General features: G+C 46.1%; 1 protein-coding gene across 1 annotated transcript in view; it reads left to right on the forward strand.

Moving 5' to 3' along the window:
* The window catches only part of NIBAN2 (niban apoptosis regulator 2), a 100915-nt gene that overhangs the window by 32993 nt on the left and 40657 nt on the right, over window positions 1-27265 (forward strand). Inside the window, exon 2 of the mRNA XM_056860469.1 lies at window positions 14042-14172. Coding sequence (XP_056716447.1) covers window positions 14042-14172 — 131 coding nt within the window. The remainder of the gene's footprint in view (window positions 1-14041; window positions 14173-27265) is intronic.

The raw sequence follows: 27265 nt of genomic DNA on the forward strand, positions 1-27265 counted from the left end.
GCTGAATCATTGTCCTGCAAAAAGTATCAAAGGTAATGTGCTAATCATTGTCCGGTAAGTATCAAGATAATGTGCTAATGAGGGTGTGGTATGTTAATATGGAACCATTGTATCCTGACGTGATCTGTTAATGTGTGAAATTCAAAGCTAATCTGCATGGCTATTGTTGACTGTAGTCTTTGTTAGTCTGGAGGTTTTAAAACCCAACCCCTTTCTGACTATATATTACTCTTCCTACACACTTGACGCCGAGAGACACTGTCCTTCAGTGTTACTCCTCTGAAGATGCCGGCCACAGCTGCTGGCGAAACGTCAGGAAAGAAAATACCAAGACCACGGTTACATAGTCCGGATAACCTACAAGAACCAATGAACTCTGACCGTGAAAGCCTTCGACCATATTACAAAATTAAATCTTTGCCCTGCCAGGTGGAGGCTTGGTATCTGAGATACATAGATTTTTGGCCTTCGTCCTGTACCCAGAATCTGGCTGCTTGAGGCTGTCTGGGAAAGCTTCTCCCCCACTGACCGTGCTCAGCTATAAACCTGGGAGGAAGCAGGCTGGCTACAGGCTCCTTCCCTCCTCATTCGGCTTCTGCTGGCTGCAATCTCTGTCCTCGGCCTTTCTGAGCAACCAGCCGCAGCATCCTGGTTCTTTCCGTCTCGGGCTCCTGGCTGCCAGGTCAGCTGACTGCCTCGAGCCAATTTTTGGGGCTATTTAAAGAGCACGTTCATTTTCACGTGATTTTGGGAGTGGAGGGACGGGTGGCGGTGGCTCCCCCCTTCCTTCCTTCCTTGGCAGCCGTCCTTTCTTCCAAACCTGCTCCTTTAGTTACTGAGCTCGGCATGCAGCAAGGGCCTGTCTAGGTCCGTCAAGCTCAGATTGCCTCTCTGTCTGAGCTTGGGCCCAGGGGTTTACAGTTGGCAGACTTTACTTGTGTTGTTATTGCGGTCATTGACCAGAAAACGTATGCCCACGTACAAAAAAACATTCAAGTGAAGACGAAAGCAACCCTCGACAGGAGAACACCAAAGGACCAACCCACGACAATAGCAAAACCGCTCAGCCACCCGCACAACTCCAATAAGAATAGTGTCAATAAACAAATCTGCAAAAGCTAAAACAAAAATAAAATCCAACAAAATAGAGAAAAACATGAATACAAAATTTAAATTTTAAATTCATTTAGCATTTTTTATCATTATACTTGCAGCGAACTTTATATGCAAAAGCACAGAACTTAGCAGCGTTACTTGTGACGTGTAGATTTTCCTAAGAGAGGAGTTTTTTGAGTTGAGTTTTTTCAGAACAACCTGGGATTTTTACAGTTGGCAGAAATTTCCCTCTGCTATTATTGATAAAAGCAGCAAGGTTTTTATTATTATTATTATTTTATTTTTATAATTAGGGGGATACAGAAAGGAAAATATAGGGAAGGGTGAAAACCGTTTTAAACACAAAAACAATGTAGCATATCAATAAAACAATAGACTTAATCAAATACAGTGCCATATAACAAGCATGAATATTAATAAGGTAAAATAGAATATATCTTAATGTATAGTTATAATTATAAAAATATAAAAGCAGCAAGGTTTTGATGGCTAATATCAAGGTATTTTTAACTGGTTGCAAGTTGCTGTGTTTAGTTGAATGTGGGGCTCTTTTCCTAGATGTAAAGCAAGTCCATGAAGGTGCCTTCTAAAGAGGCATTCAAAAAACAAAATACTCTCCATCCCTCTCTTTAGAACTGCTTAAGTGTGCAGACAGTGCTTGTGTGAGCTTGTGAATCGGCTGCAATTCCTTTACGTTGCATGACGGCTGTGTAAGTAGTGCTTTATAGTGTCAAACAAGCAAGTGGAGAGCAAGGTGGGCCTCTGCCCCAGGTAGCTGGGAAATCAAAAACATTGGAACAAGACGATAGAGGGGCAAGGAAGTGGTATGGAGGGATAGATGCGGGCTAACTTAATAGCACCCTGACCTGGATGGCCCAAGCTAGCCTGATCTCGTCAGATCTCAGAAGCTAAGCAGGGTCAGCCCTGGTTAATATTTGGATGGGAGACCACCAAGGAATACCAGGGTTGCGGTGCAGAGGAAGGCACTGGCAAACCACCTCTGTTAGTCTCTTACCATGAAACCCCCCCCCCCAAAAAAAGGGGTCACCATAAGTTGGCTGCGACTTGACGGCACTTCACACACACACACACACACACACACACACACACACACAACTTAATAGCATGTACGTGGGTCTGACTTCTCTTGGGGAAGGTGAGAAAAAGATTATATGGAAGAAGTGTCAATGCATAGGTTTGGGTATTGTACCCCCCCCCCCGAACATCCCCCTAAAAAACCTCATCTGAAGTTCTACCTGCTGCTGCTCTACTAGGAATAGTGAGGCTGTACCCTTGCAATGCGGGAATAATAAAAAGCTCCTCTTGCATACTGGTTAGAGTGTTGGATTAAGAGGAGACCTGGGTTCAAATCTTCCCACTCTACCATGAAGCTCCCTAAGGTAACTTTGGGTCATTTTTGCTCAGCCTCACCTACCTCACAAGGAAAAGTTGGTTTTTATATGCTGACTTTCTCGACCTTTTATGGAGAATCAAACCAGCTTACAATCACCTTCCCTTCCTCTCCCCACAACAGACACCTTGTGAGGTAGGTGGGGCTGAGAGAGTTCGGAGAGAACTGTGACTTGCCCAAGGTCACCTAGCAGGCTTCATGCATAGCAATGGGGAAACAAATCTGATTCACCAGATTACAGTCGGCCACTCATGTGGAGGAGTGGGGAATCCAACCCAGTTCTCCAGATTAGAGCCCACCGCTCCTAACCACTAAACCACGTTGGTGGAGGAGAGAACCACATATGCTATCCTGAGCTTCTTGGAGGAAGGATGGGATAAAATTAGCCACACCCTAACTTCTGGCCTTTGAGACATATAGGGCTCGAGTTGTCCCGCACCCCGCTTTTGTCCATCTTCTTCTTCCAGTTTGAAATGTGGGGCTCTGTTGATGTAGGACCATGTTCTGAAATTGCAGGCAGAGGCAGAGATAATCCGAGCAGGTTTTAGTTCAGCCCAGATGTACCCACCTGTTGCAATGAGCATTCTTCAACCATGTGAGGCTGTACATGTATGTGGAATGTTCATCGTTTACCGGCAAACTTGTAAGTCCACAATGGTGTGCACATCTGGGTGTGTACACACTAATGTTGTTTTTCACTTGAGCAAAACAAAAGCTATGCCACGTATGTGGCATCACCAAGAGGACTAATCTGAGGCTCATCTAAGCAAGCCTGGCATTATGATGAATGTGCAGAACTCAAGCAGAAGAAGAAGAGGAGGAGGTGGTGGTGGTGGTTTATATATACTGACTTTCTCTGCCACTTAAGGGAGAATCAAACCGGCTTACAATCCCCTTCCCCTTCCCACAACAGACACCCTGTGAGGTAGGTGAGGTTGAAAAAGCTGTGACTAGCCCAAGGTCACCCAGCTGGCTTCATGAGCAGGAGTGGGGAAACCAACCCAGTTCACCTGATTAGGCTCCGCTGCTCATGTGGAGAAGTGGGGAATTAAACCCAGTTCTCCAGATCAGACTCCACCGCTCCAAACCACCGCTCTTACCCACTACACCACGCTGGCTCTCTAGAACTAGAGGATCTCCCACACCCATGTTTTGTATTATCTTTTCTGCTCTGGACCTAGATAGAGACACGGAGCTGGAAGGGACCTCAAAGGTCATCTAGTCCAACCTCCTGCATAGCGCAGGAAATTCACAACTGCTTACCCCCCTGCTCCCCCAGTGACCCCTGCTCTATGCCCAGAGGAAGGCAAAAACAAAACAAAAAAACCTCCAGGATCCCTGGCCAATCTGGCCTGGAGGAAAATTCCTTCCTGGCCCCAAAGTTGCGATCTGCATTTGCCTGGGCGTATAAGAAAAGACCACAGCAGCCGAGCACTGTTTCATCCTTTCCTTTCTTCCCTCTCAAATAAATTAATTTTGACCTATTTAAACTCAAAAGCAGAGGCAGGGGAAATAATTTACAATATTATCTTTAATGTATTGACTTCATTCATAACCCGCCTTTTGTCCCCAGTGTTTTTTTTTACATTGCAAAAGCCTTTGGCTGTCAGCAATAAACAAACCTGTTTGCAGCAGCAAAAATCAAAATCAAAATGAGGGTACGTATTGTTAAGGCTTATTTAGCTGGACACCTGTTGGCTTTTTTGCTCTGCATAGGTGAGTCGCTAGTTTTCTGAAGCGCTGGGCAGGGAATACACATTTCCCGAAGGCATCACTCTTGGGTGTTGTACAGTGTTGGGCTGCTGATGCATAAGCTGAGCTGGAGGCGGATCGAGGCTTTCTCTTGGCCTGTACGCCCAGCGTGGTTTGCGCTTCTGAGCTATGAATCATCCTCGGCTGTCACTGGAAAATCCGCTTTTGTGAGGCCAATTGAGAAAGAAAAGCAACTATGACTAATAAACCTGGGCTCTCTTCTCCTTCACCCCCAAAGCAGAACGGATGGCTGCTGGGTCAAGATGACTTCATGTGGATTAGTTTGTTTCAGCATGCTCTGGTCTCCCATAGTGTTCACAATTGGGATGGATTTCTCTCTCCCCACCCCCCTTTCATTGCAATGCTGTTGGAATGGGGATCATATCCGTACTTAAGTTCAGTTCAAGCCTAACTGCAAACTGTGGGGTAATGCTATGCAGACAAGCTTGGGGGTACTTGGACTGTCATGTTCCTTTAACTATAGCGGGGGTCCCCAACGTGGTACTCCTAGGTACCAAGGCACCCCACCCACAGACAGCTTTCCTCGTGCCCAAGCCTGGTTAGAAAATGGGCAAGGCCAGATGGATCTTTTGCTGAGCAGGACTTATGAAACGAGCCGGGAGAGCGACGCGACCTCTGACGGTCAGAAAATGCAAGGCCAAAGAAGTCAGCGGGGTGACCGCGAGGAAACAGCCATGCATAAATGGCCGTTGTGTGGCAGTGTACTTTGGAACATCACATGTGCGCTGCTAACTACAAAGGTGTGCTCATGTTAGCCTTTATCTCAGAGGTGCAGAAGGTTGTTGCCAAGATGGAGTTTCTCATCCAGCAAATCTGCTCTTATTTTGAGTGGACTGAAAAGGGATCTTCAGCAATTTCGTACGTTTTTGAGAAGTATCCTATTATGAACCTTTTTGGCCACGGAGGTCCAAAGTATTCCCAGTCACCTGGGAGATCAGATTTATGTCTCTCTGTGTTTGGCAGGTCAGCAGTTATTAAGGTGTAGGTTGTATATGTGTGTACCCCGGGGGTAGCCTCAGCACCCCTGTACTTACAGAGATGAAGAGGAGAGGGCCAGCTGGGGCAGCCTGCCTGGCAATGGCCTGCGCGCAGCAGAATACGGCCCCTCCTCTGTCAGTTGACACAGCAGGGCAGTCTGCCCTCCCAGTGGTAGGCCCATTGAAGCAGGGACGGCCCAAAAGGCCTGTGGCATGCCAGCTCCCCCTTGGGAAATACCTGGAGAATTTGGGGGTTGGAGCAGAAGAGTTGGTTTTTATATGCCGACTTTCTCTCCCACTTAAGGGAGAATCAAACCGGCTTACAAATCACCTTCCCTTCCCCTCCTCAGAACAGACACCCTGTGAGGTAGGTGGGGCTGAGAGAGCTCTAAGAGAGCTGTGACTAGCCCAAGGTCACCCAACTGGCTTCGTGTGGAGGAGTGGGGGAACCCACCTGATTCACCAGATTAGCGTTCGCTGCACGTGTGGAGGAGTGGGGAACCAAACCCGGTTCTCTAGATCAGAGTCCACCGCTCCTCGTTTGGGGAGGGGAGGTATTTCAGTGGGATATAATGCCACGAAGTTCATCTTCCAAAGCAGTCATTTTCTCCAGGTGAGGGGAGATCACTGTTGCCTGGAGATCAGTTTAATAGTGGGAGATTTTCAGCCACTACCCGGAGGTTCAAAAAAATAATTCACCAGTGCTGTATGTAGGCTATGCAACAAAAATAAACCAGCACTTTATACAACATACATCCTATAAACATGCTATGCACATAAGAAAACCCACTCTTACAACAATACAAAACCAAAGAAATAAGTCCATACAGATCCTCTGTTTACTTGGACAACTAGCATTTCAACAAGGTTGCAAAGGTAGCAAATCAGTTCTTTTGCTGACTGCTTTTTTGTCAGCAAAATAATTGATTTGTTACCTTTGCAACCTTGTTGAAATGCTTGTTGTCCAAGTTTATGTAAACAGAGGAGATCTGTATGGACTTATTTCTTCGGTTTTGTATTTTTGTAAGAGTGGGTTTTCTTATGTGTGTAGTATGTTTATAGGTTGTATGTTGTAAGTGTTTGCACATTGTAACTGAAGATACACCACCGGGAGGTTGGCAACCCTACTAACACAGGAGGGCCAGGCAAGAGAGGATCAGCTGTCACATGGGATGGCTCTGAGCCTTAAATGCTTCAAAATAAAATTAAAAAGTTGCAGTAAAAAGGGGAGGTGATGTGTGCAATGGACTACAATACTCTCTTAGAGAAGATTATACTAGATGGAGCAATAAGTCCCGTTGAAGCTGCTTCAATCAAACGGCCAACTAGGCTAGGTTCCAGCTTCAGGCTATCAGATTCCTGATGGAGTCCCTCAGGCGGTCTTGTTTAACCATTAACTGCCCTGTGCTAATGGCCAAATGCTTGCAATGTGCTCTCCGCTTGCTCACAGAAGGCTGCCAGGTGAATGAGGAAGGGAGCCTCTTGAATATCTGGGCTTGCAGCAGCGACTTATACAATAATCCCTTCTCTACAGTCTGTGCTTGAGGCATCTTCAGTATTACTCACCCACTATATGAACTGTAGATGAGGATGAGACTCTGCATCTAGTTTCTGCAAAACGATTGCCATGCATTATATGCCTGTTTTCTAACTTGCTTTTTCTGCCTCTGGGGCCCTATATAACAAGTCCAAAGGCTGTTGGACTAGGGTTGCCAGGTCCCTCTTCGCCAATGGCGGGAGGTTTTTGGGGTGGAGTCTGAGGGCAGAGTTTGGGGAGGGGAGGGACTTCAATGCCATAGAGTCCAATTGCCAAAGTGGCCATTTTCTCCAGGGGAACTGATGCCTATCGGCTGGAGATCAGTCATAATAGCGGGAGATCTCCAGGTACTAGCTTATAGAGAACACAATCCAGGTACTAGGTTATAGAATATCATCAAAAATGATAGCTTCTTTTTGATGTATAATCACAACTAGTATGTTGGCATTACATTCATGTCAATAAACTGTAATTCCTAACTTAGTAGGAATACTAGTTGTGATTATACATCAAAAAGAAGCTATCATTTTTTGATGATATTGTTTTCCATAACAGAGCCTCGTGGTATGTTTAGTACCTGGAGGCATTCTTGTTTAGTACCTGGAGGTTGGCAACCTTAATTTTGACCCTCACACGCACTTGGGGCTTTAATGTTCCCTTCCCCCTCCTCCAAAGAAGCTTTTACGTGCGCTATTATTGGAAGACTGTCACACTTATTTATTTAGATATTTTATACGCTACTTTTCTCCCCAGGGCACGTTACAGTCTTGTTCCTCCCCCTACCATCATTTTAGTTAGGCCAGAAGTTGACCTGGTTAAATAAAGCAGCTCTTTGTTTTCTTAAATCTGTCGTCCTGATATCTGGTCAGAGTGTTACTGTAATCCTGCATGGACATCTGATCTGGTTGACCCAGGACTGCCTGAGTTAAAAAACCTTGCAGGGGCTACATTCCTCAGGCCAGGTGATCTCTTCTTGTGCTGTCATCCGTATAGTGCCTGAAGCGCTGCAGAAGAAGAAGAAGAAGTTGGTTTTTATATGCCGACTTTGTCTACCTTCTAAGGGGAATCAAACCTGTTTACAATCTCCTTCCCTTCCTCTCCCCGTAACTGAGACCTTGTGAGGTAGGTGGGGCTGTGAGAGCTCTGAGAGAACTGTGACTAGCCCAAGGTCACCCAGCTGGCTTCATGTGTAGGAGTGGGGAAACCAGCTTGGTTCACCAAATTAGAGTCCGCCACTCATGTGGAGGAGTGGGGAATCAAACCTGGTTCTCCAGATTACAGTCCACCGCTCTTAATCACTACACCATGCTGGATGCCTGCAGTGAGGTTTGAGACCTTGCTGAATGTGCGTGGCCCGAAAAGTTCTGTATTTGCTGGGTGGTGATGCTTCTGTAGACAAGTGCTTTGGTCTTGGGCAGGAGAGGTGTCTGGGGGAAAACAGTGCAATTGATAAGTACCATGCATGTCTTTATTTATTTTGCATTAATTCATGCCCTTGTTTGGGAGACTATTTCCTTTCTAGTAGGGGCTTCTGGTGTGCATAGGGCAAACCGCAAGGTGCAGTGTGCGTCCTGGCTTTGATCTTTAATGAGGGGTCAACCCAGATCTGAGTTGTGCCTCTTAAGCAGGGGTGGGGAACGTCAGGCCAGGGGGCCGTTTAAGGCACGCAAAATCATTTGGTCTGGTCCTTCCTGGGTCCTGGCATATCTCTAGCTCAGAAGGATCTAAGACTGGCGATCCCCTCCCGCGGACAGGCATAGCCTCTATTTAAGGCGGATGTGAGTTTGTTTTGCCTGATTGGGGCTTGGTCGGCTAATTTTTAAGCTGATAATTTTGTATGGCTCACGAATGATGTTATAAATATCCAAATGGCCCTTGGCGGAAAAAAGGTTCCCCATCCCTGCTCTTAAGGAAGGGACTGACACAATTGAATGGCCTTGAACTTTTTAAAAAAGCGCCCTGCTTCACATAGAAAATTAGCATGGACCTTCTAGCATAACGTTCTCTCTGGTGTGCTAGCCTTCTATGAGCAGGGATATCTTAATTCAGGGGTGTCAAACTCAATTGTTCCAAGGGCCGGATATGACATAAACGTCACTTGGTTGAACCGCTAGCCCAGATTTAGATAGTGGGGATGGCTGCCTCGGCTGGCTTGTGGGCCGGATAAGAGCTCTCAAGGGGCCAGTTCTGGCCCGCAGGCCTTATGTTTGACACCCCGTCTTAACTTTTTTCATATGGAGGAAAGTTCAGTCATGTTGGCTTCCATTTGAGGGCTGAAAGGGACCATCCCCGATGGAAGCTGTCCACTCCGAGAATGAGGCTTCATAGAATCATAGCGTTGGAAGGGACCACCAGGGTCATCTAGTCCAACCCCCTGCTCAATGCAGGACACTAACAACTACCTCCCCGCCCCACAGCTTCAGCTGATTGATGTGGTTGTAAAAGAGACTGGAGCACTGCCAGGGGAAGCCACATTTTTGCAGTGAGTTTTCGTGCCTGCCTGCAGCTGGTATGGCATGCTTCCCCCTCTTCATGTTGTAAGGTCCTAGAGTCTTCATTTTTTTTGCTTCCAGTCTTCTGTGTACCTTTGGCGCAAAAAGAAGTCATTCAAAAGACTCAGCACAGGCAGCACAGGCCTGCATGTTTTCCTTTCTCTGGAGTAGTTTACAATTGGTCCCGGAAGAGCTGTAACTGGAGCCTGTGGATAACTTTCTTCAAGAGAGGCTGCTCAGGCTTGGCTTCCTTACAATCAGGATCGGCCTTGACAATGTGTACTACTTTTTCTCCTTCTCTTTCTGGACTAGCCCCTTCCTTCTGCCCAGGAGGGGTCATGATGGCCCAGTGCTGTCTTGTGTGAGGCTGCTGTTGCTGCCCCGGTTGCCAGCTCTGGGTTGGGAAATAGCTGGAGATTTTTGGGGGGTGGCGCCTGAGGAGGGTGGGGTTTGGAGGGGAGGGACCTCAGCAGGGTGTAATGTCATAGAGTCCACCTTCCAAAGCCGCCATTTTCTTCAGGGAACTGATCTCTGTTGCCTAGCAATCAGTTGTGCTAGCGGGAGATCTCCAGCCACCCCCTGGAGGTCGGCAACCCTTCCTGGGATGCAGATGGGTGGAGTGGTGGCTGTTTGGTTCATAGAGGAGTCCAAAATGTAAAATAAGGAAATTTCATGAAGCAAAAGGATGACTTATTATTATTTTCTTTTCACAATGATCGTCTGAGATTCCAAGGGAACTGCACCCAAAAAGTCACAAGGCTCTCATGCCTATGCCAGGGGTCGGCAAACTCATTAGTCAAAAGAGCCAAATATCAACAGTACAACGATTGAGATTTCTTTTGAGAGCCAGATTTCTTAAACTTAAACTATATAGGTAGGTACACTGTTTATTAACTTAATAAACTTTAATTAAAGTTTTAAGTCTTAAACTATAGGTACACTGAATAAAGTGAAGAGCCCCGTGACACAGAGTGGTAAGCTGCAGTACTGCAGTCAAAAGCTCTGCTCACGACCTGAGTTCGATCCCGACGGAAGTCGGTTTCAGGTAGCCGGCTCAAGGTTGACTCCGCCTTCCATCCTTCCGAGGTCGGTCAAATGAGGACCCATCTTGCTGGGGGTAAAGGGAAGATGACTGGGGAAAGCACTGGCAAACCACCCCGTAAACAAAGTCTGCCTAGAAAACGTCGGGATGTGACGTCACCCCATGGGTCAGGAATGACCCAGTGCTTGCACAGGGGACCTTTACCTTACCTTTTACACTGAAAAAACTTGATATCATACTTAATAGTGATCTTATTTATTGATAAAAATTAAATTGTAAGTCCCTGCCATTTCCCCCTCCCCATCTGGAGTCCTCGTCTGGAGGCCTGGTCTACCGCCATAAAAGCCTATTGGTGGACCTGGCCTCCGGCTGAGTCCCATTGGGAGGCCAAGTCTACCCACTGGCTTTCTTGGCAGTAGACCTGGCCTCCGGAGGCCCATAGAAGCCAATTGGTAGACCTGGCCTCTGAAGGGGGACTTTTTCCCCCTCCTCGGAGTCCAGGTTACCGCCAAGAAAGCCAGTGGGTAGACATGGCCTCCCAATGGGACTCAGCCAGAGGCCAGGTCTACCAAAGGAAGCCCGCCCCGCCCAACAGCTGATAGGCAGGGGGGGGCAGGAACCGCCGAGCCGCCCGCCCAGCAATCGCGCAGCTAGAGGGGAGGGGAGGCTTTAGCCTCCCAACCATTGAGGGAAAGGGAAAGGGGGACCCGGCCATTCTCCATGGTGGTGGGTGGGGAGGGAGAGACAGCCTGGTTGCCGGCGCGAGTTCGGAGAGCCGCACTCAACGGGCCAAAGAGCCGCATGCGGCTCTGGAGCCGCAGTTTTGAGACCCCTGGCCTATGCCAACAGTCACAAGCTGCAGAAAGATTGATCCAACATGCCTGCGAGGATTTGGCATCTTCTGAAGTTGAAATAAATATTTGACTGTAAAGGTGCTGATAGCCTCCTTCCACAGCACAGGTGGTTTGCTTGGTCGTGTGTGTTCTCTCAAAGGGAAATGACACCAAGGGTGGGTGTCGAAGAGCACCTAGTAAACAAACCCCCAATGTCCTGGGATTAGTAAAGTTAATGCTTGGGCTGAACAGGTGAAGCTTCTTTGTACCGAATCAATCAAATAGCTTAGGTCATTTTTTCACGGAGGTTTGCAGCGGTTTCACTTTTGTTTTGCCCCGCTGCTAATTTTTGATTTTTCATGACTCCTTCGAATTTGAGAAAAAATACCGCTTCATCCCCGCGTCATGTCAAACCTGTTTTGGTCCATTCTTTGCTTTTGCTACACGGTTTTTGGCGCAGATCTCCATGATGTATTCTCCCCGCCCATGCAGGCAAATTTCTCCTCCCTCCCTGTGACTCGTCACGCCCGCGAACTTGATTGGACAAGGGGCGGCACATAGCTGCTGCAGATCGCGCTCTTTGTTTTCGGAGAGCAAGTGCCACGGCTTTGCTTGCAGGGGGGGTCTGTTTAGGGGATCGTGCTCGGGGGACAGCCTTCCTCCAAGGCAGGACGGATTGGCATGCTGCAAAGGGAAGGGAGAGTGTTTGGCCATTTATACATGGGAGGTTTGCCTTGGGTTTGCCACTCTTTACATGTACATTTCCCCATTCAAATTATCAAAACTCTGCTTTGGGCGCTTATTGTTGAGTTTTGAGAATTCGGATGGGGAAAATGTGCATCCTGAGAGTGGCAAATCCAAGGCAAAACTCCCTCCCATCACCCTTCTGAGGAGGGGCGGCCAGTCTGCTCTGGGTCTCCCTCTTCTCCCCCCCCCCCAATGCATCCTGTGCATCCCCAACCTGGTAAAAGAACAAAACAAAGGAACTATGGAAATTTTGGGAAAGTGTGCGGATCAGCATGCTGCAAAGGGAAGGGAAGGGAGAGTGTGCATCCAGAGAGCATCCAGAGAGCAGCAAATCTGAGGCAAAACTCCCCATACATTTGGTTGCATGAAAGTGGAGTCGAGCGGTTTGGTCTCCTGAGCGCTCGCCACCAAGGCTCGCCCCCAAGGCTGCCAGCCCTCTTGGATGGAAGTTCCTGACACTGGACGGCCGGAGCTGTATTGGGGGGGGGGGCACAACGATGACCGTCTGTCAAAGTCTGGGAAAGGGGGGGAGTGTCGCCAAGTATGGGGGTGGGGGGGAAACGGGGAGCATGGTAAATAGAAAAAATTATATAAGGAAACCAGAGGGACTGGTGCTTGTTTTTTTACGCTGGGGCCGTGCACACAGAGGTAAACCGCACAAGGTAATCCGCTGGGTGGAGTTGGGGCAGAGTTGGGGGCGGGCATAAACAATTAGCTTATCAGAAGGGGAGGGCTCCAGCAAAGGGGCAGACCAAACCGTTGTATAATACTGCCCGCTTTGTTCCCATGAAAAACGAGGATGATCCGCGGCCATGAATTATTTTTTTTAATTGGTTTTTTTTTTTTTTTTTTGCTCCACGGCAAGAGAGAAGCAAAATCTACCGTGAAAAGTTGGCCTTAAGAGTTTCCAGCTCTCCAGGATCTTGGGCAGAGAGAGGCCTTTCCTAACACTTCCTACCTGAGTTTTCTCTAATTGGAAATGCTTGGAATAGAACCTGGATCCTTCTGCATGCAAACCCTGCATTCTACAACTGAGACCCCACCCCATCTCATAAACAAAGTTCCACTAGGCTGGTTACCTCTGTTAAGTGGGCTGCTATTGCCATTAAACACTTCGTAGCAGATACAGGAACTGACACCCTTCCATACCGAAATGCACTATTGTTCAGTAATAGACTCATTAGGCAAAAAAGACTGCTTCGTGCAACGCATCCTTCATTTTTTGAATCCTCCATCACAGGATGTGGTGATAGCCTCTAGCTTAGGAGGCTTTGAAAGAGGATGAAATCAATTCATGCAGGAGTGGTCTGTCAACTGCTATTATTAGCCAGGATAGTTAGATGCAACTTTCTGTGTTTCACAGAAGTAGGGAGAGACCATGGCTCAGCGATAGAGCATCTGCTTTGCACACAGAAAGTCCCAGGTTCAATCCCCAGCACCTCCAGTAAGAATCAGTTTGTAGGTGATGTGAAAGACTTCAGCCTGTGACCCTGGAGAGCCGCGGCCTGTCTGAGTAGGCAATAGTGACTTTGATGGAACCATGGTCTGATTCAATATAAGACAACTTTGTGTGTGTGTGTTCAGGTATATCTTCCCCTTCTCTATGCTCCTCTCGAGTTGACCAAGGCCCTGTACGTCAAACTTGTGCGCCATCTGATTTTTTAACTTAGTTTTAATGGGATTTTTACTGAATTGATGATTTTAATCGTTTTTGGGTACGTGTTGATGTGACCCGCCCTGAGCGCAGCCATGGCTGGGATAGGGCAGGATATAAATCTGAAAATAATGATGATGACAATAATGATGACAATTAAATACAAGTTGCTGGTGGGAAGACTAGAGGGGGGCTGTTGTCTTCATGCCCCGCTTATGGGCTTCCTGGAGGCATTTAGTTTGATTATAGCAGGATGCTGGATTAGATGGACCTTTGAGTTGATCCATCAGGACTCCATGGTTGTGATGCATTCAAACGAGAAACTAGCAGTAGATGATATGTAACAGTGCATTTGTGCCAAGACTATTTGGGATTATTGCTAATAACTAGATCTTTTTTTTCTTTTAGAGCCATATCTCCCTCTTGAAATTCATATCTATGTATTTTTTCAACTTGCAGAGAAGACTGGCAAAGTCCTTGCAGATTTCTCTCAGTTCTATGAGGAGCAGTATGGTGTTGCGCTCTTCAACAGCGTCCGGTATGAGATCGAAGATGGAGGGGGGCCCCAGGCACAGCTGCTGCACCGCAAGGTAAGGAGGGGTGATGGATTTGAAGGTTTTGTGTTGATGGTGGTGCGTTTCATGCTTCTCATGAAGGTAGTGTAGAAGCCGTAGGATGGCTATGAATTCAACAGCTAGGCAAAAGTTTCCTACAGGACTCTGCTATTCTATACTTCTGTTCTACAGACTCCTTCTGTAGTGGTTAGGAGCTGCGGACTCTAATTTGGAGAACTGGGTTTGATTCCCCACCCCGCCACATGAAGCCAGCTGGTTTACCTTGGGCTAGTCACAGCTCTTTTAGAGCTCTCTCAGTCCCACCTACCTCACAGGGTGTCTGTTGTGGGGAGGGGAAGGGGATTGTAAGCCAGTTTTATTCTCCTTTAAAGGTAGAGAAAGTTGGCATACACAAACCAACTCTTCTTCTACTACTACCCATCCCGCATTTTCGATGTGGAAATAGCACAAATTGTGAAGCCCACGTAAGGTAAATTTTATTGCATGTGGCCACACGGAAGAGGTTCACTTGATGCAAAGATAACCTGTGTATTAACAGGATGGAGAAATACCTGTGTATTAACAGTACATAGACAAATCTGATGAGTGTATTGTATAAGAATATACAAATTCAACTTAGATATCCATTGCCCATTGTATGTAGGCCCCAGGGCTAAATTTTTGGCAGGAATATTATGCGGTATCAATACACATTCGGATGCAGAGAAAATTATGTCTTCTATCTGATTTTGATGCATGCACATCATGTAGAGTTTCTTTGTTTGCTCTTGCAGCAAAGAAAATAAGATCTAATGTGGTATCGGACGGAGCAGCTACTTATCTTTTAAATTGAAATATTTTAGTATACATTAATAGTATACTATTTAATATTTTACTTGTGAATCCATTATATTTGTATTATTATTTATTTGTTTTAGTAAATTGTGATGGCCAATGGCTATATACAATTTTCATTCATGTCAACTTAGATATTCTTCCAAACTGTGGTTTACGCTTAGAGGCCAAACTGAGGTTTGAGCTTCCAATTGTACATGGCTTAGAGTGGACTTTATGCTCTCCTTTGAAATCTGTTTGGTACTATCATCTCTTTAAGACAGGGGAGCCTCCAGGGGTAGAGCACTGTCAACATCTCTGTGCCAACACAATGATTCATAATTAAATGCTAGGTTGTTTGGAAGGCAAATGTAGCTCTACTGATTTATATTAAGTGGTGGGAGGATATGGAGTCACCCTGCCAAACCATGGTTTGCAAACTTTCTTCAAACCATGATGTCTAGTTCTGTTTCGCTAGTTGGTCTTCATGACTTGTAAATTCTGACACTGTTCAAAACCATAGCTAAGATTTGTTAGGTACGGCTTGGTGTGGTGTTTGAATTGAGTTAGCATATTAATTCTGTGAGTTACTTTCTGTGGCAATTATGCTTGCAAGAGCCACATTACTTAAGGGGGACAGGTGCCAACTGTTTCCATCTTGCATTTTCTGACATTCCTTGCAACTTCTGTTCAGTATGTCTCTTTTGGCTAGGATGAGTGTGGATTCCCCCCCCCCCGCAAGTGTACGATAAACTGCTCAGCAAGCCGTTTTTCCTATCTCTTAGGTCTTTTATGCATGGGTTGGATCTCCCTGCTTGGACCTGGGTTCATCGCACATGAAAGTAACCCTGGTTGGGGGAAACTGTATGCATTGGCTTGAATGATCAGGGACGAAACTGTGTGCTAATCGAACCATGAATACAGAAAAACAGTCTCCCAAGCTCAAATCAAGTCCCACCCCTTTAAATGCTGCTCTGTAATTGGCTTACTTCTCAGTGCTCTTCGTGAGAGAAGATTTCCTTTCCCCCAAACTCAACCGCCGCATTAAAAAGCATTTTAAGAACAAAAAAACAAAACACGGAGCAATCTGAAAGAAGGGGGGGGGGGAGAAATCCAAACCTCATTTTAAAAAAAGCCCTTCTTTTGCTCAGAAAGAGCTCCCGAGGTAGCAGGAAGGACTTGAATCCCCGCCTCTTTACACACTGCTTTGTGATTGGCTGTGAGAGAAGCCAAGCTTCTGTTTTCCCCTGTTTAACCATCGCATTGCTGCTTTGAGGAGGGGGTTGGAAAAGGGTGGGGCGTGATGGCGCGGGGAAACTGAACCCGAGAACGGAGTATGCACGCTCTGTGACTCTGGAATGAGCCAGGATGAACGGTTTAATTCGGGCCAGAAGAGGAATGGGAAAAGCCGGGTTCCTTTTGCGTCGAAACAGCATTGAGCTTCCAAGGAATGAGATATCGTGCATACTGAAAAAATTGATCCTGGCTGAAACGGGGAATAAAGGAGGTTAAAGCGACCATGCGTAAAACACCTTACTCTGCTGCTTGAGACTTTTCCATTGAAGAGCCCTTTGTAGCATCATTTTAACATCTTTGTACCTTTCAGCTGGTTACCAGCCTAGGTTTCTCGTAAGCACACAGCCCCAGTCTGTTGAACTGGGGGCTAAGTCTGGAGTCTGCAAAAGCTCTGTTTGTGACTGCCACTTGGCATCTTCCACCAGTCAGGCGGTTAGGATGATTTCTTGCTCTATATCTTCAGGAACCATGCCATAACTGCTTGGTTGGCTGTCATGAAGCTTAGAAATAATGTTCTACTGTCAGTGTTTTTTTTCCCTACCCCAACTTTTGTGTTCTTTGCTCTTGTTAAACAAACCTAAACCCTTTGGTTAAATAAACAGGGTTGTTCTGATGGGGGTGGAGGGGAGAGATTGACGTTAAGACTATCTTATCCCATATTAATCCTTTCAACAAAATTGCAGAGTATGCGATTAACACTTTGGAGGAGGTGTTAGGTGAGGAGAGATAGGAAGCTGGTGGCATTATAACTCAGCGGGTCTCTATGCCAACACAATCATTCATAATTAAATGCTAGGTTGTTTGGAAGGTAATCGTAGTTTCACTGATTTACATTAAGTGTCGGGAGGATATGGAGTCACTTCACACTTCAGGCTCATCTCTGGGTCTGCTCATTTTCATCCGGTAACAGTATTTATATAAATGCTGTCCTGTGTGACACTTCTTTTGTAAAACTAAAATTTAAACAGTAGTTGAAGCAGTCACAAATCTCTGCTTCTACTTCAGGGTCCAGTAAAAAAGAAAATACCTCTGTACTAATGACAAGAGCTAAATCAAAAGAAAGTACAGGATGCCAAGCATATCATAACCACACTCCGAATATATTAACACCCAAGACACAATTCCAATCTTGTGTAAAATATTGCAGATAGAACTCCTCCAAATGAGGAATACATACAATACAGTCCATAAATGGAAATCTTCAAAGCAAAGTGTATTTTGAATATTCCAAACAGCGATGTTCAGTTCCAGTTCCAATTTCTTGCACAGACGGTGATCTAGAAACACAACCATTTCTTGGAACCTTCTTCAGTGTGCTGTGTAACACTAATTTCTATTATATTCTCTCATGTAGTATAGGACAATTTCCCATTCCCATCTTCAAGTTATTTCCAAGGTTGAACTTTATATGGACTGTATTGTATGTATTCCTCGTTTGGAAGAGTTCTATCTGCAATATTGTACACAAGATTGGAATTGTGTCTTGGGTATTAATATATTTGGAGTGTGGTTATGATATGCTTGGCATCCTGTACTTTCTTTTGATTTAGCTCTGCTTCAGAGTCGACTTTATGGGATGGGGTATGTGGGCGGGAATGGGATTTTTTAAAAGTGTTAAATAGGGTTTCTATTGAGGTGTGGGGGAGATGGCTTTCTGTCGCCACCTTTAAGATAGTGCAGACAACCAACTGAAGAGGAGGAGAGCATGTGAACCAAGGACGGAGCTAAAACTTATGCACCCCTAGTGGGGAAAGGTATGATTGACTTATGGACGGGAGTGGAGCGGAACAATACACAGAGCAAAAGCATCAAAAAGAGCCAGCTACATGGGACACCCATATGGAATTGAGGCCCCATGATTAGTGTTATGCCATAAATGTGCAACTTGAATCTTAAGCCTGGTTCACAAGTTGCCCTGGATGCATGTACAATCTAGCCCTGGTTGATACCAGGTTGATAATTGCACACATTTTATATGGGAGACATATACAGCCCAGCATAACAACTTGAGACAATCTTACCAGATGTTTGTATAATTGGTAATATATTATAGAACCTATATATATATAAAACTGTAAATGTGTGTATGTTTTACATTGGTTTCAACTGACCACTGAGGAAGGCCAAACAGGCCGAAACGTGTCTGGCATGTGGTTATAAATATCAACCTTAGGAAATGCCATTGTGCTGTTTTAACATTTTTAAAATAATTTTTATATTGACATAGCGCTTTAAATAAATTATATTTTTATTATCTATGTATTTTATTTATCCCACCCAGCCCTGGGTACCTAGCTGCTGCATCTACAATCTAGCCCTGTTGAAAAGTTACCATGACTGCATGTTCAATCCATGTCTAGCATAAACTTTAAAAAATATATGTGCACTGGATAGGGTTGCCAAGTGCCCGGTGGTGGCGGTTAAAATCCACTGTCCACGAAAGTGACACGGACTCTCTGGCAATCTTGGATAAAACTCTGTGGAAACTGTAGAGTTTTAGCCAAGATTGCTAGAGCGTCCGCGTCGCTCCCGGGTAAACCCGGAAGTGATGTAGGCGCATCTTGCGCCGCAGCCATGGCCCCAGAAAGCTCCCGCCGGTGGAGCTACAGGGCCTGGCAAGCCTAGCACTAGGTAATCCTCATGTCAACATTCCATGTGTATATGGCTGAACAGGGTATACAAACCCCACGCTCATCCAGGTACTGTGTGAGAACTCACACTGGGTCTGACAAACAGATGTGCGCATGAATGTGCAATATGTGCGTGCGTTCACTGTACCGTGAACAGGGCTTCTGTGTACAGTTTATCCTTGATCTTTCTTTATGTGTGCATTGAGTAATTTGTATGTTTCCTTCAACGTGTGATTGAAACCCCACATTTAACCACGTATTGGTCCCAGGTTCATTTGTAAAGTGAACACACACTGATTTCTTCTTACATACAGATGTACGCATGTACATGTGATCACTGTAACATGTGAACAAGGTTTAGAGCTCTCCGGTGACTGAACCCTCCTTTTTAATCTTGTGTATCAGTGATTAACCTGAAAGCATGCAGGGAAGAATAGTTGCCTTGAGCCAATTGTGGAGAGGTAGGGAAGAAATGATGCACATAATAAGTAAATATTTCCAGAGTGCTCCGGGAAGCTGGGGAGCGGCGGCTGCTTGCGCAGGTCTGCTTTGGATGGATTACTTTTCTCTGTGCTATACCATTGTGTGGTTTTGGATGGATGACTTCTCTCTGTGCTAAACCATTGTGCGGTGTTTTGTGGGAGCTGCCCAAATCTGCACGGTGAGTGGCTGGAACTGGTGGCTGTAGTTGATGACCCAACACAAGGAATATTTGGCTTCGCCTCTGAGCACATCTCATGGTTTTTAAAGAATATTCTGTGACATGCAGCTCCCCCAGTGAAAATGGCATGGGGAGGCAGGAGAGACCAGTTCTAGTATGTCCGGCTTTATGCACACCCATTCATTCATGGAAATGGATAGCTTCTGAAATTTTGTCACACACCAGAATGTTCTGTTAGGCAAGGTGTTGTGTCCTGGTGGAACTGTTGGTTTGATAAATGTCTCCTTTGATTCTGTGTGCCCATTTTGAAGGTTTTGCTGTATCCTGCAGGGAGATTGAGCTTGGTTTGGCCCGAACATCGGGGAACATTCCAGACTGTATTGTTTAGTAAGGGTGCCTTTCAGCTCTTGACTGTGGTAAAGGTTGGAAACAATCAAATATGTATCCCCCTAAAGACATCTGCTTTAAAGAAGCCCTAAACCTAGCAGAATACAGTCTCTATGGTATGCATATATCGATCATGAAACCCAGTGGTTGGCCTCGATTAGCAAATGTTGATTTTCTGCCAATGCGTGGCTGTACAGTGGGCAGAACTTCAAATATGTGAAGCTGCCTTCTATTGTGTTAGACTGCTGGTACTAGCTCAGTATTATCTCTTCTTACTGGCAATGGCTCTCCAGGGGTTTGGAGAAGAGAACGTAATTTCACAACAGCAGCTATTTGAGATACTTTAACTGGAAGATGCTGGGAATTCAGCCAGGGACCTTCTGCATGCAGAGCAGGTTCTGTCTGTCTCTCATGGAGCCACAACCTCTCACCTTAGCTTCTCTCTCAGATATCAGCAGAAATGTGAGGTCGGGTCTGGGCCCTGCAATTTGATTTATCTGCTTCTTCTTGCATTGCCCAGGCTGTGCAACTCATTTGCTCCTGAGTATCGAGAGAACGTCTCTCCCAGTTTTGGCCTTCTTAGCTTCTAGCTGTGTTTCTGGTGGGGAGAGTCTGCCTTAGCTTGCTGGTGTGAAGGCTAGGGAGACTGAACTTGATTAAGGCCTGGTGTGTGATTTGGGTGATCTTATGTCACGTTGTCCTTTCCGCATAGAACCTGGTCTAGGCCTTGGGCTGCCCTGACTTGAGCCCTGAATTCCTGGCTAGGTGTTTTGCTGCCGAGCAAGAAGAAAATACCGTTGTCCCCTTGGCAAGGCAAAACAGTTTAGCTGACCTCCTGTTTGGCCAGTATTGCTGGAAAAAAGCTTATCGCAGTGTAAAAGGGCCTGAGGAATAGGAGTGAAACATGATGCAAAGTATAGGGCTTTCGCAACAGAAATACCAAGGCTTAAATCAGCACCATTATGCATTTCTAGACATCTGGGGCCTCCACTCTTACTATCCAGCCCACAAGTTAAAGATGCTTTCCCCGAATCCTGCTCTTGTATAATTGGTAATATATTATAGAACCTATATACATGCCTGGTCTGCTAGGGTTGCTAACCTCCAGGTGGAGACTGGGGATCTCCCAGTATTACAACTGATCCCAGATGACAGGGATCAGTTCCCCTTGGAGAAAAAGGCAGCTTTGGCAGATGGACTCTATAGCATTATACCATGCTGAGGTCTCTCTTCCTCAAAACTCTGCCCTCCCTTGGCTCCACCCCCTGAATCTCCAAATATTTCCCAACCCAAAGTTGGCAACCCTATTTTGCTCCCACTTTCAGAGGTGGGTTGGGTGGTTTTTCAATGGTGGGTGGTTTTTCAATGGTGGGTGGTTTTTCAATGGTGGGTGGTTTTTCAATGGTGGCACCTCAGCTTGAATGTTGTTCTCCTTGAGACTTGGCTGGCACTTACCATACCACCTTTTAGGCATCAGACCAAAATGTTTCTTTTTACCCACACTTTTTTAACTAACGGGCCTAATCTCATAGCTGTCTTGTGGTCTCCTTTGGTCCTGAGCAACCAGTGAGAGGGCTGAGGGCAGGGCAATGGGGGGGGGTGGCACCATATCGTTGTCGTCACTGTGTCACATCTGGTTTAAACCCGGAAGTGACAAAGAGTAGGTCTAGGAATTGCCGGAAGCTCTGTGGTAGTGACATCGGCAACATCATTTAATTTTTTTCCCCCTCCCGCCGCTTCTCTGAGCACCAGGGCTTGCCAGCAGGAGACTTCTCATCATAGCAGGAGGTCTGGCAAGCCTAGGCCTGAGGACCATATTAGCAATATCGTTTTATGCCATCTTGTGTTTAATGGTTTTGTTTTGTGTGTTAATGCTTCGGTTTTATTCTTGGTTGTCAGTCATCTTGAGAGAGGCTAGTAAACCATGAAATAGCAGATTTTAACATACTGCTGGTTTGGAAGAGAGCACCATTGAAATGCATTGAGTTTCCAAAATGTATGTTACATGAACATTTTATACATCAGTAATTCTACAATAAATAGCAAAACACACACACACACACACACACACACACACACACACACACACATATATATATATATAGTAAGATTCAAAAAGCCTACTTATACCAGGGCTGTATAGTAACATGCTCCTTGTGGATGGGATCAATTGTCCTCTTAGTGAGGCTATGGTTGAGCAATTAAAGCCTCTCTACTGGCTTGCATGTAACTGTTACTAAATGTTATTTTAAAAGTACAGTATCAAATAGCCAAACATATACCAATATATATATATATATATAAATAGTAAGATTCAAAAAGCCTACTTTGAGAGAGGCAGCATATAATTTTTTTCCACATAAATAAATAGCAGCTTGCAGCACAAGTTTGGCCTGCGTGTGACTCTCTAGACTAGTGGTTCCCAAACTTTTTGAGTCATGGAGCACTTTTCAGGAGAGAAATTCATCACGGAGCACTAATTTTCACCTAGCACCTATATAGGGCCGATACGATGGGCGACAAATGGCAAACTTTGAATTTGGCACAATGAACGCTGACTAGCCCTTTATAGTTACTGCTTCACAGCACACTGCAGGAGCTAAATAATATCTACTCGATACTTACCTACGCACAGTTCATGGTCGCAAAAATTCACAATTTTGAGATCTCGTCACATTTATTTTATTTATTTTTATTTCCAATCTCTTCACGGAGCACCTAGTGCTCTGTGGAGCACAGTTTGGGAACCACTCCTCTAGACTATCCGAGTCCCAGACTGAAGCCATAATTGGCAACTCAGGAGGGAAGTGCCCCTTCATTATGACCAGGCTGTGGCCTCCAGCATTGGCCTGAGTCATCTGTTGAGCTGGTGAGTCTCCTAGACTAACTCTGTGTGAAGAAAACCGAGTGTTGTTTTTTTTTTTTTAAAGGAGGTCATTGCACAGCTGGTGTTCTTGCACCATTGTGGAAGATCTGAGGAGGTGGTAGTATGTTCCGGTCTTTATCAAGTACCAGCTGACACCCTAATTGGGTGTTTGTTGGTGCCTGGATACAGTTACAGTTACCATGCCCACTCCTCTTGGCTGATGGCCAACTCAAACGCTAAATAATCTCAGATTGGCTAGGGTGTCACTGTTTTCTTGGCTTGTTGGTTGGCATTTTTTTGGGGTAGACAGGGTGTGTCTGTTTGGGTTTTGATTCTTTGCTGGCTCAGAATTAGAAATTTGGCTCAAACTTGCCTTATATAAGGTACAAGAACGTAAATTTGAAAGTGAAGCCCAGCATGGCATTTGGAAACTTGAGCATTTTATTGCACATGTGGGAAGAAGCAGGGAAGACCAAGAGATTTGCTTCTGGATTTAGAATTGCACCCTGCAATTGATTTTGGTGTATCTGCCAGATAGTTGCCCATATCTAACTTAGAATCGCAACAATGCCATGCCAGCAGTACACCATGGCTAAAGAATGTAGAACAGTATCATTGCACTGTGGTCTTCCTTAACTGGAAGGGTATCACAAAAAACATCAGAAAGATGCTTGGATCTGGTACAGCTGATGGACACCTGGGTTAGGATGCCAGGGAACCACCTGCGAGCTTTACCTGTGTGTCTGAATGCCCTGTCGTCTGCCTCTTTTCCCAAATCGTAGTCTGCTTTCTCAGTTCATATGCTGGATGTGGTTTACTGTTGGAGAAATTTGCCATAGCTGATTGTGGCCAGGTTCCCTTGAACAATGGAGCTGGAAAGAGGGGTCTCTTTCCTTCATAGAATCTCCATCTATTGCAGGCTTACAACACACACCTAGCTAAACTCATGGGCTGAGCCATGCTTGTGCCATATCATAAGGCCATGGCTTCCCTGCCTGTGTTTTCAAGCAATAATCCAGGGCTGCTACTTCACAGCATTGTTGCAAAGGTTACTTGAGAACGTATGTGAACGTATGCTCACACATTTTAGCTGGCCTGGACAGTTTAAATTTGTCTTAGCCATCAACCCTCCTCTGTGGATCTTGTCTTCTAATTCTTTCTGAAGTTGGTGGCCATCCTGGGAGGTTCCCTGCAAAGATTTTACATAGACTACACTGAAACTACATCAGACCAGAGAATCTCGCAGAGAAAAGATTTCCCACCATAGGCGATAATGGAAGGGGAATGCTTCCGTTGAAGCCTGTGGGGAATCTTTGTGTGTGTGTGTTTATGGTAGAGACACCAAATTTGCAGTGCAGCTGCTGGTGACTCTCCTTACAGGAACCTCCAAGTTTGGTAAAGATTGGGGTTTCCCCTCCCTCCATTTGAGGGAAAATAAAATTGGACCTCCTGACCCCATCTTTACCAAACTCGGGGGTTCTTGTAAGGAGAGTCATCCGCAGTCATGCTGCAAATTTGGTGCCTCTGCCTTGAAAAGCAGCCCCCACAGAGCCCCGCATGCTTGAATGGAAGCATTTTGCTGAAAAGTTGAAAAAAGCTGAAATTTTTCAGCTCTGTCAGCTTTGGCTTTTTCGGCTCCAGTCAAATGGCCCCTTTTCAGTTTGGCATAGCCAAATGCGCATCCCTAATGATACATTCAAAGGCAGCTAATGATTGAATACCAGTGCTAGGAGGCAACCTCAGGGAAAGGCCTTAACCTCTGTGGTTGGCCCTCCATAGTACTGGTTGGCCACTTTGTGGGACACTGTGCTGGACCGGATGGACCACTGGTCTGATCCAGCAAGGCTCTTCTTCTGCTATCATTTAACTCCTTAATGTTATGTTTGATTCCTATTTGCTTGGTGCCACTGTTCTAAGGGTCTGGGGAACAATCTAGAGACCATACTCTAGGCCAGGTGGGTAATATAACACAACTCGCCTGTCTGAAGGGAGCCATTTTATGCAGGGGTGTTGGGCTGCCTAAAATTCCTCAGAAGGTTTGCACCTCCCCAGATGGGTAGACTGTTAATGGGGGGGGGGGCTGTATGCAAATGTGGATTGGAAGCCCCACCCCACCAAAGAAGGGAAAGAGAGTGAGCCTGCCCAGCCAGTCCTGAGCAGGAGGTGTCCAGCCAGACAGGGTGAGGCCGGGCAGGTGCGCTCCATCTCTAACCATGGTGAGGCCTAGCTGGGAGAGAGTGGGTCGGGCAAGCACATCACTTGAGGCAGCAAGCCCTCCTTCCCTACACCTCTGCTTCAGGCCTGCCCCTCTCTTTGGAGTGAGGTGGACCTGGCGTGTGGGGGGTTGGCCCCTGGGTTGGGGTAATCCTTATAGGGAGGTGGCCACTCTTCCCAGTGGCCTTAATGGCCTTTTCGCTCCTGCCTGTATGGACTGCGTTAAGAATTATTGGTACAAATATCTCTGTGTGCTAGCTACTCACCACCAGTTCCGTGCAAGGGGTGCGCCAGTTTAGACTCTTGGCTTCATGTGGCGATCATAAGGGTCAGATTCGTGTGGGCATGTTCCTTGCTCACTGACATGCAGCCAAAGGTGGGAACTGCCTCTGAGGAGTATTCGCTTAGCAGCAAGTGCTGAGCTTGATCCGTGTTGAGCTTGATCCGTGTTAGGTAGCTGATATGTGCTGATAGACAGTAGACCAAGGACACCCAGTGAGCTTTATGGCTGAATGGAGATTTGAGTCTCATCTACCTAGCCTTCTGCCCTGAAGTCCCCTTTTCTCCTTGTGGTCTGCTTTTGGTGTGTGGTCTTTGTTCCCCTCACTGAAGCCTGTCAGGTTTCCACCAAGCTTAATGGGGGATTGTATGTTGAAGTGTCAAGTTTAACTTTGCACAGAGGCCTCTCCAAATTGGGCTCAGATGGAGAAAGGGGGCAAAAAGAACCTGAACTGTCATGTCTTCTGTGAGAACTGAAGAGGTGATGATAGTCAAAAAAACACAACCCCTGGGAGGATGAGGAGGGTGGGATGGAGTTCTGCTAGCAGAAAAGGCCTGCTCTTTCACCTCGAATGCTCCATTGGGAAAAGCTGCAAAGTTTGGGGAGAAAGATTTGGAGCCGATCCCTTCGTTGCGAGACAGAAGGCGATGATGACAGATCAGCTTCAGAAGTGTGGGAAAGGCTCCTTCCATGATGCCTAACAGGTCTGATGTGGCACAGATTAGGGCGCCCTTTCAGGTATTTGGGGACACTGGGACACACACGCAAGGGAGGGTTGGTGCAATTCAAGGCTGCGTTAAGCTGAGTTTTCATGCCTTAAAATTTGGGGGGTGGAAACAGTCTTACCTGCCCGTCCCGGCTTACTGTTTGAGCGTGGCTTTGCTATTTCTCAGCAGCTCTTTAGAAAATTTCGAATCATGATGGAGGGGAGGGAGGGCAATGCTTCCCGCTTCTTCTTTGAAAGACTAAATTATCCTAGTTTTCTGCTGTCCCCACCCTACCCCAACTTTCAGGCCAAAGTTTTCCACAAAACACGTTCTTCTCTCACTCTTGCGTATCCCCATTTTGACTCGACCCTGAAATAGTTAAGATTAAGAGAACAAACTGGAGGGTACATTAAGACCTGTCAGTCTGGAAATATTCTCTCTTTCTCTCCCAATATTCTCAGTAACTATAACCAAAATATCCCCCTCTTATGGAATAGAAAGGTTGTTTTTAAAAACCAAATGAACTTGTGCCATGGATTACGATGGGTAGCCGTGTTAGTCTGTCTGTAGCAGTAGAAAAGAGCAGGAGTCCAGTAGCACCTCAAAGACTAACAAAATTTCTAGCAGGGTAAGAGCTTTCGTGAGTCGCAGCCTTAGGTATGTGTAGCTACAATGCAGGATTGTTGAGCTAGTTATTCATTAGATTTGTATCCTATGATCCTTCCTCCAAATTAGTTCAAAGAAGCATTTGCGGCTCGCCGTGTCTGTCCTCGTAGCAACCCTGCAAGGTAGGTCAGCCTGACTGGCCTCAGGTCAGCCAAGGAGGATCAAAGTTGAGGAGTGATTCGAACGTGGGCCTCTCTGGTCTGACACGAATACAATAACCACTGCGCTGGCTTAGCTCAGCAGTAGCGACTTGGTAGGCAAGACGGAGGAGATGCGGCGAGCGCTCTGTGCACCCTCTTTCAGCCCTCACGAGATGGTGCTCCTGACACAAAGGCATCAGTGCCTGGTTGAAAACTGTCTGGCAGAGAATCCCCAACTCGGACTGCAGATGCGGGGTTGGTAGTGGTAGGACAGAACTGAGGAAGCCCAGCCCTGGAAACGGCCACTCTATGCCCTCCCCTGTCAATCCAGGGGCCCTGGCAACATCGTAGCACCTTCCAGCCTTATTTTTGATGATTTTGTTGCTCTTTGGCTTCTCTTACCCTTGTTATTTTTGTGTTTCGTTCGCTGCTTTTGCTCCTGTGGCTC

The sequence above is a fragment of the Euleptes europaea genome, chromosome 14 (genome assembly GCF_029931775.1).
Source record: "Euleptes europaea isolate rEulEur1 chromosome 14, rEulEur1.hap1, whole genome shotgun sequence".
In the NCBI taxonomy this organism is placed as follows: Eukaryota; Metazoa; Chordata; class Lepidosauria; order Squamata; family Sphaerodactylidae; genus Euleptes; species Euleptes europaea.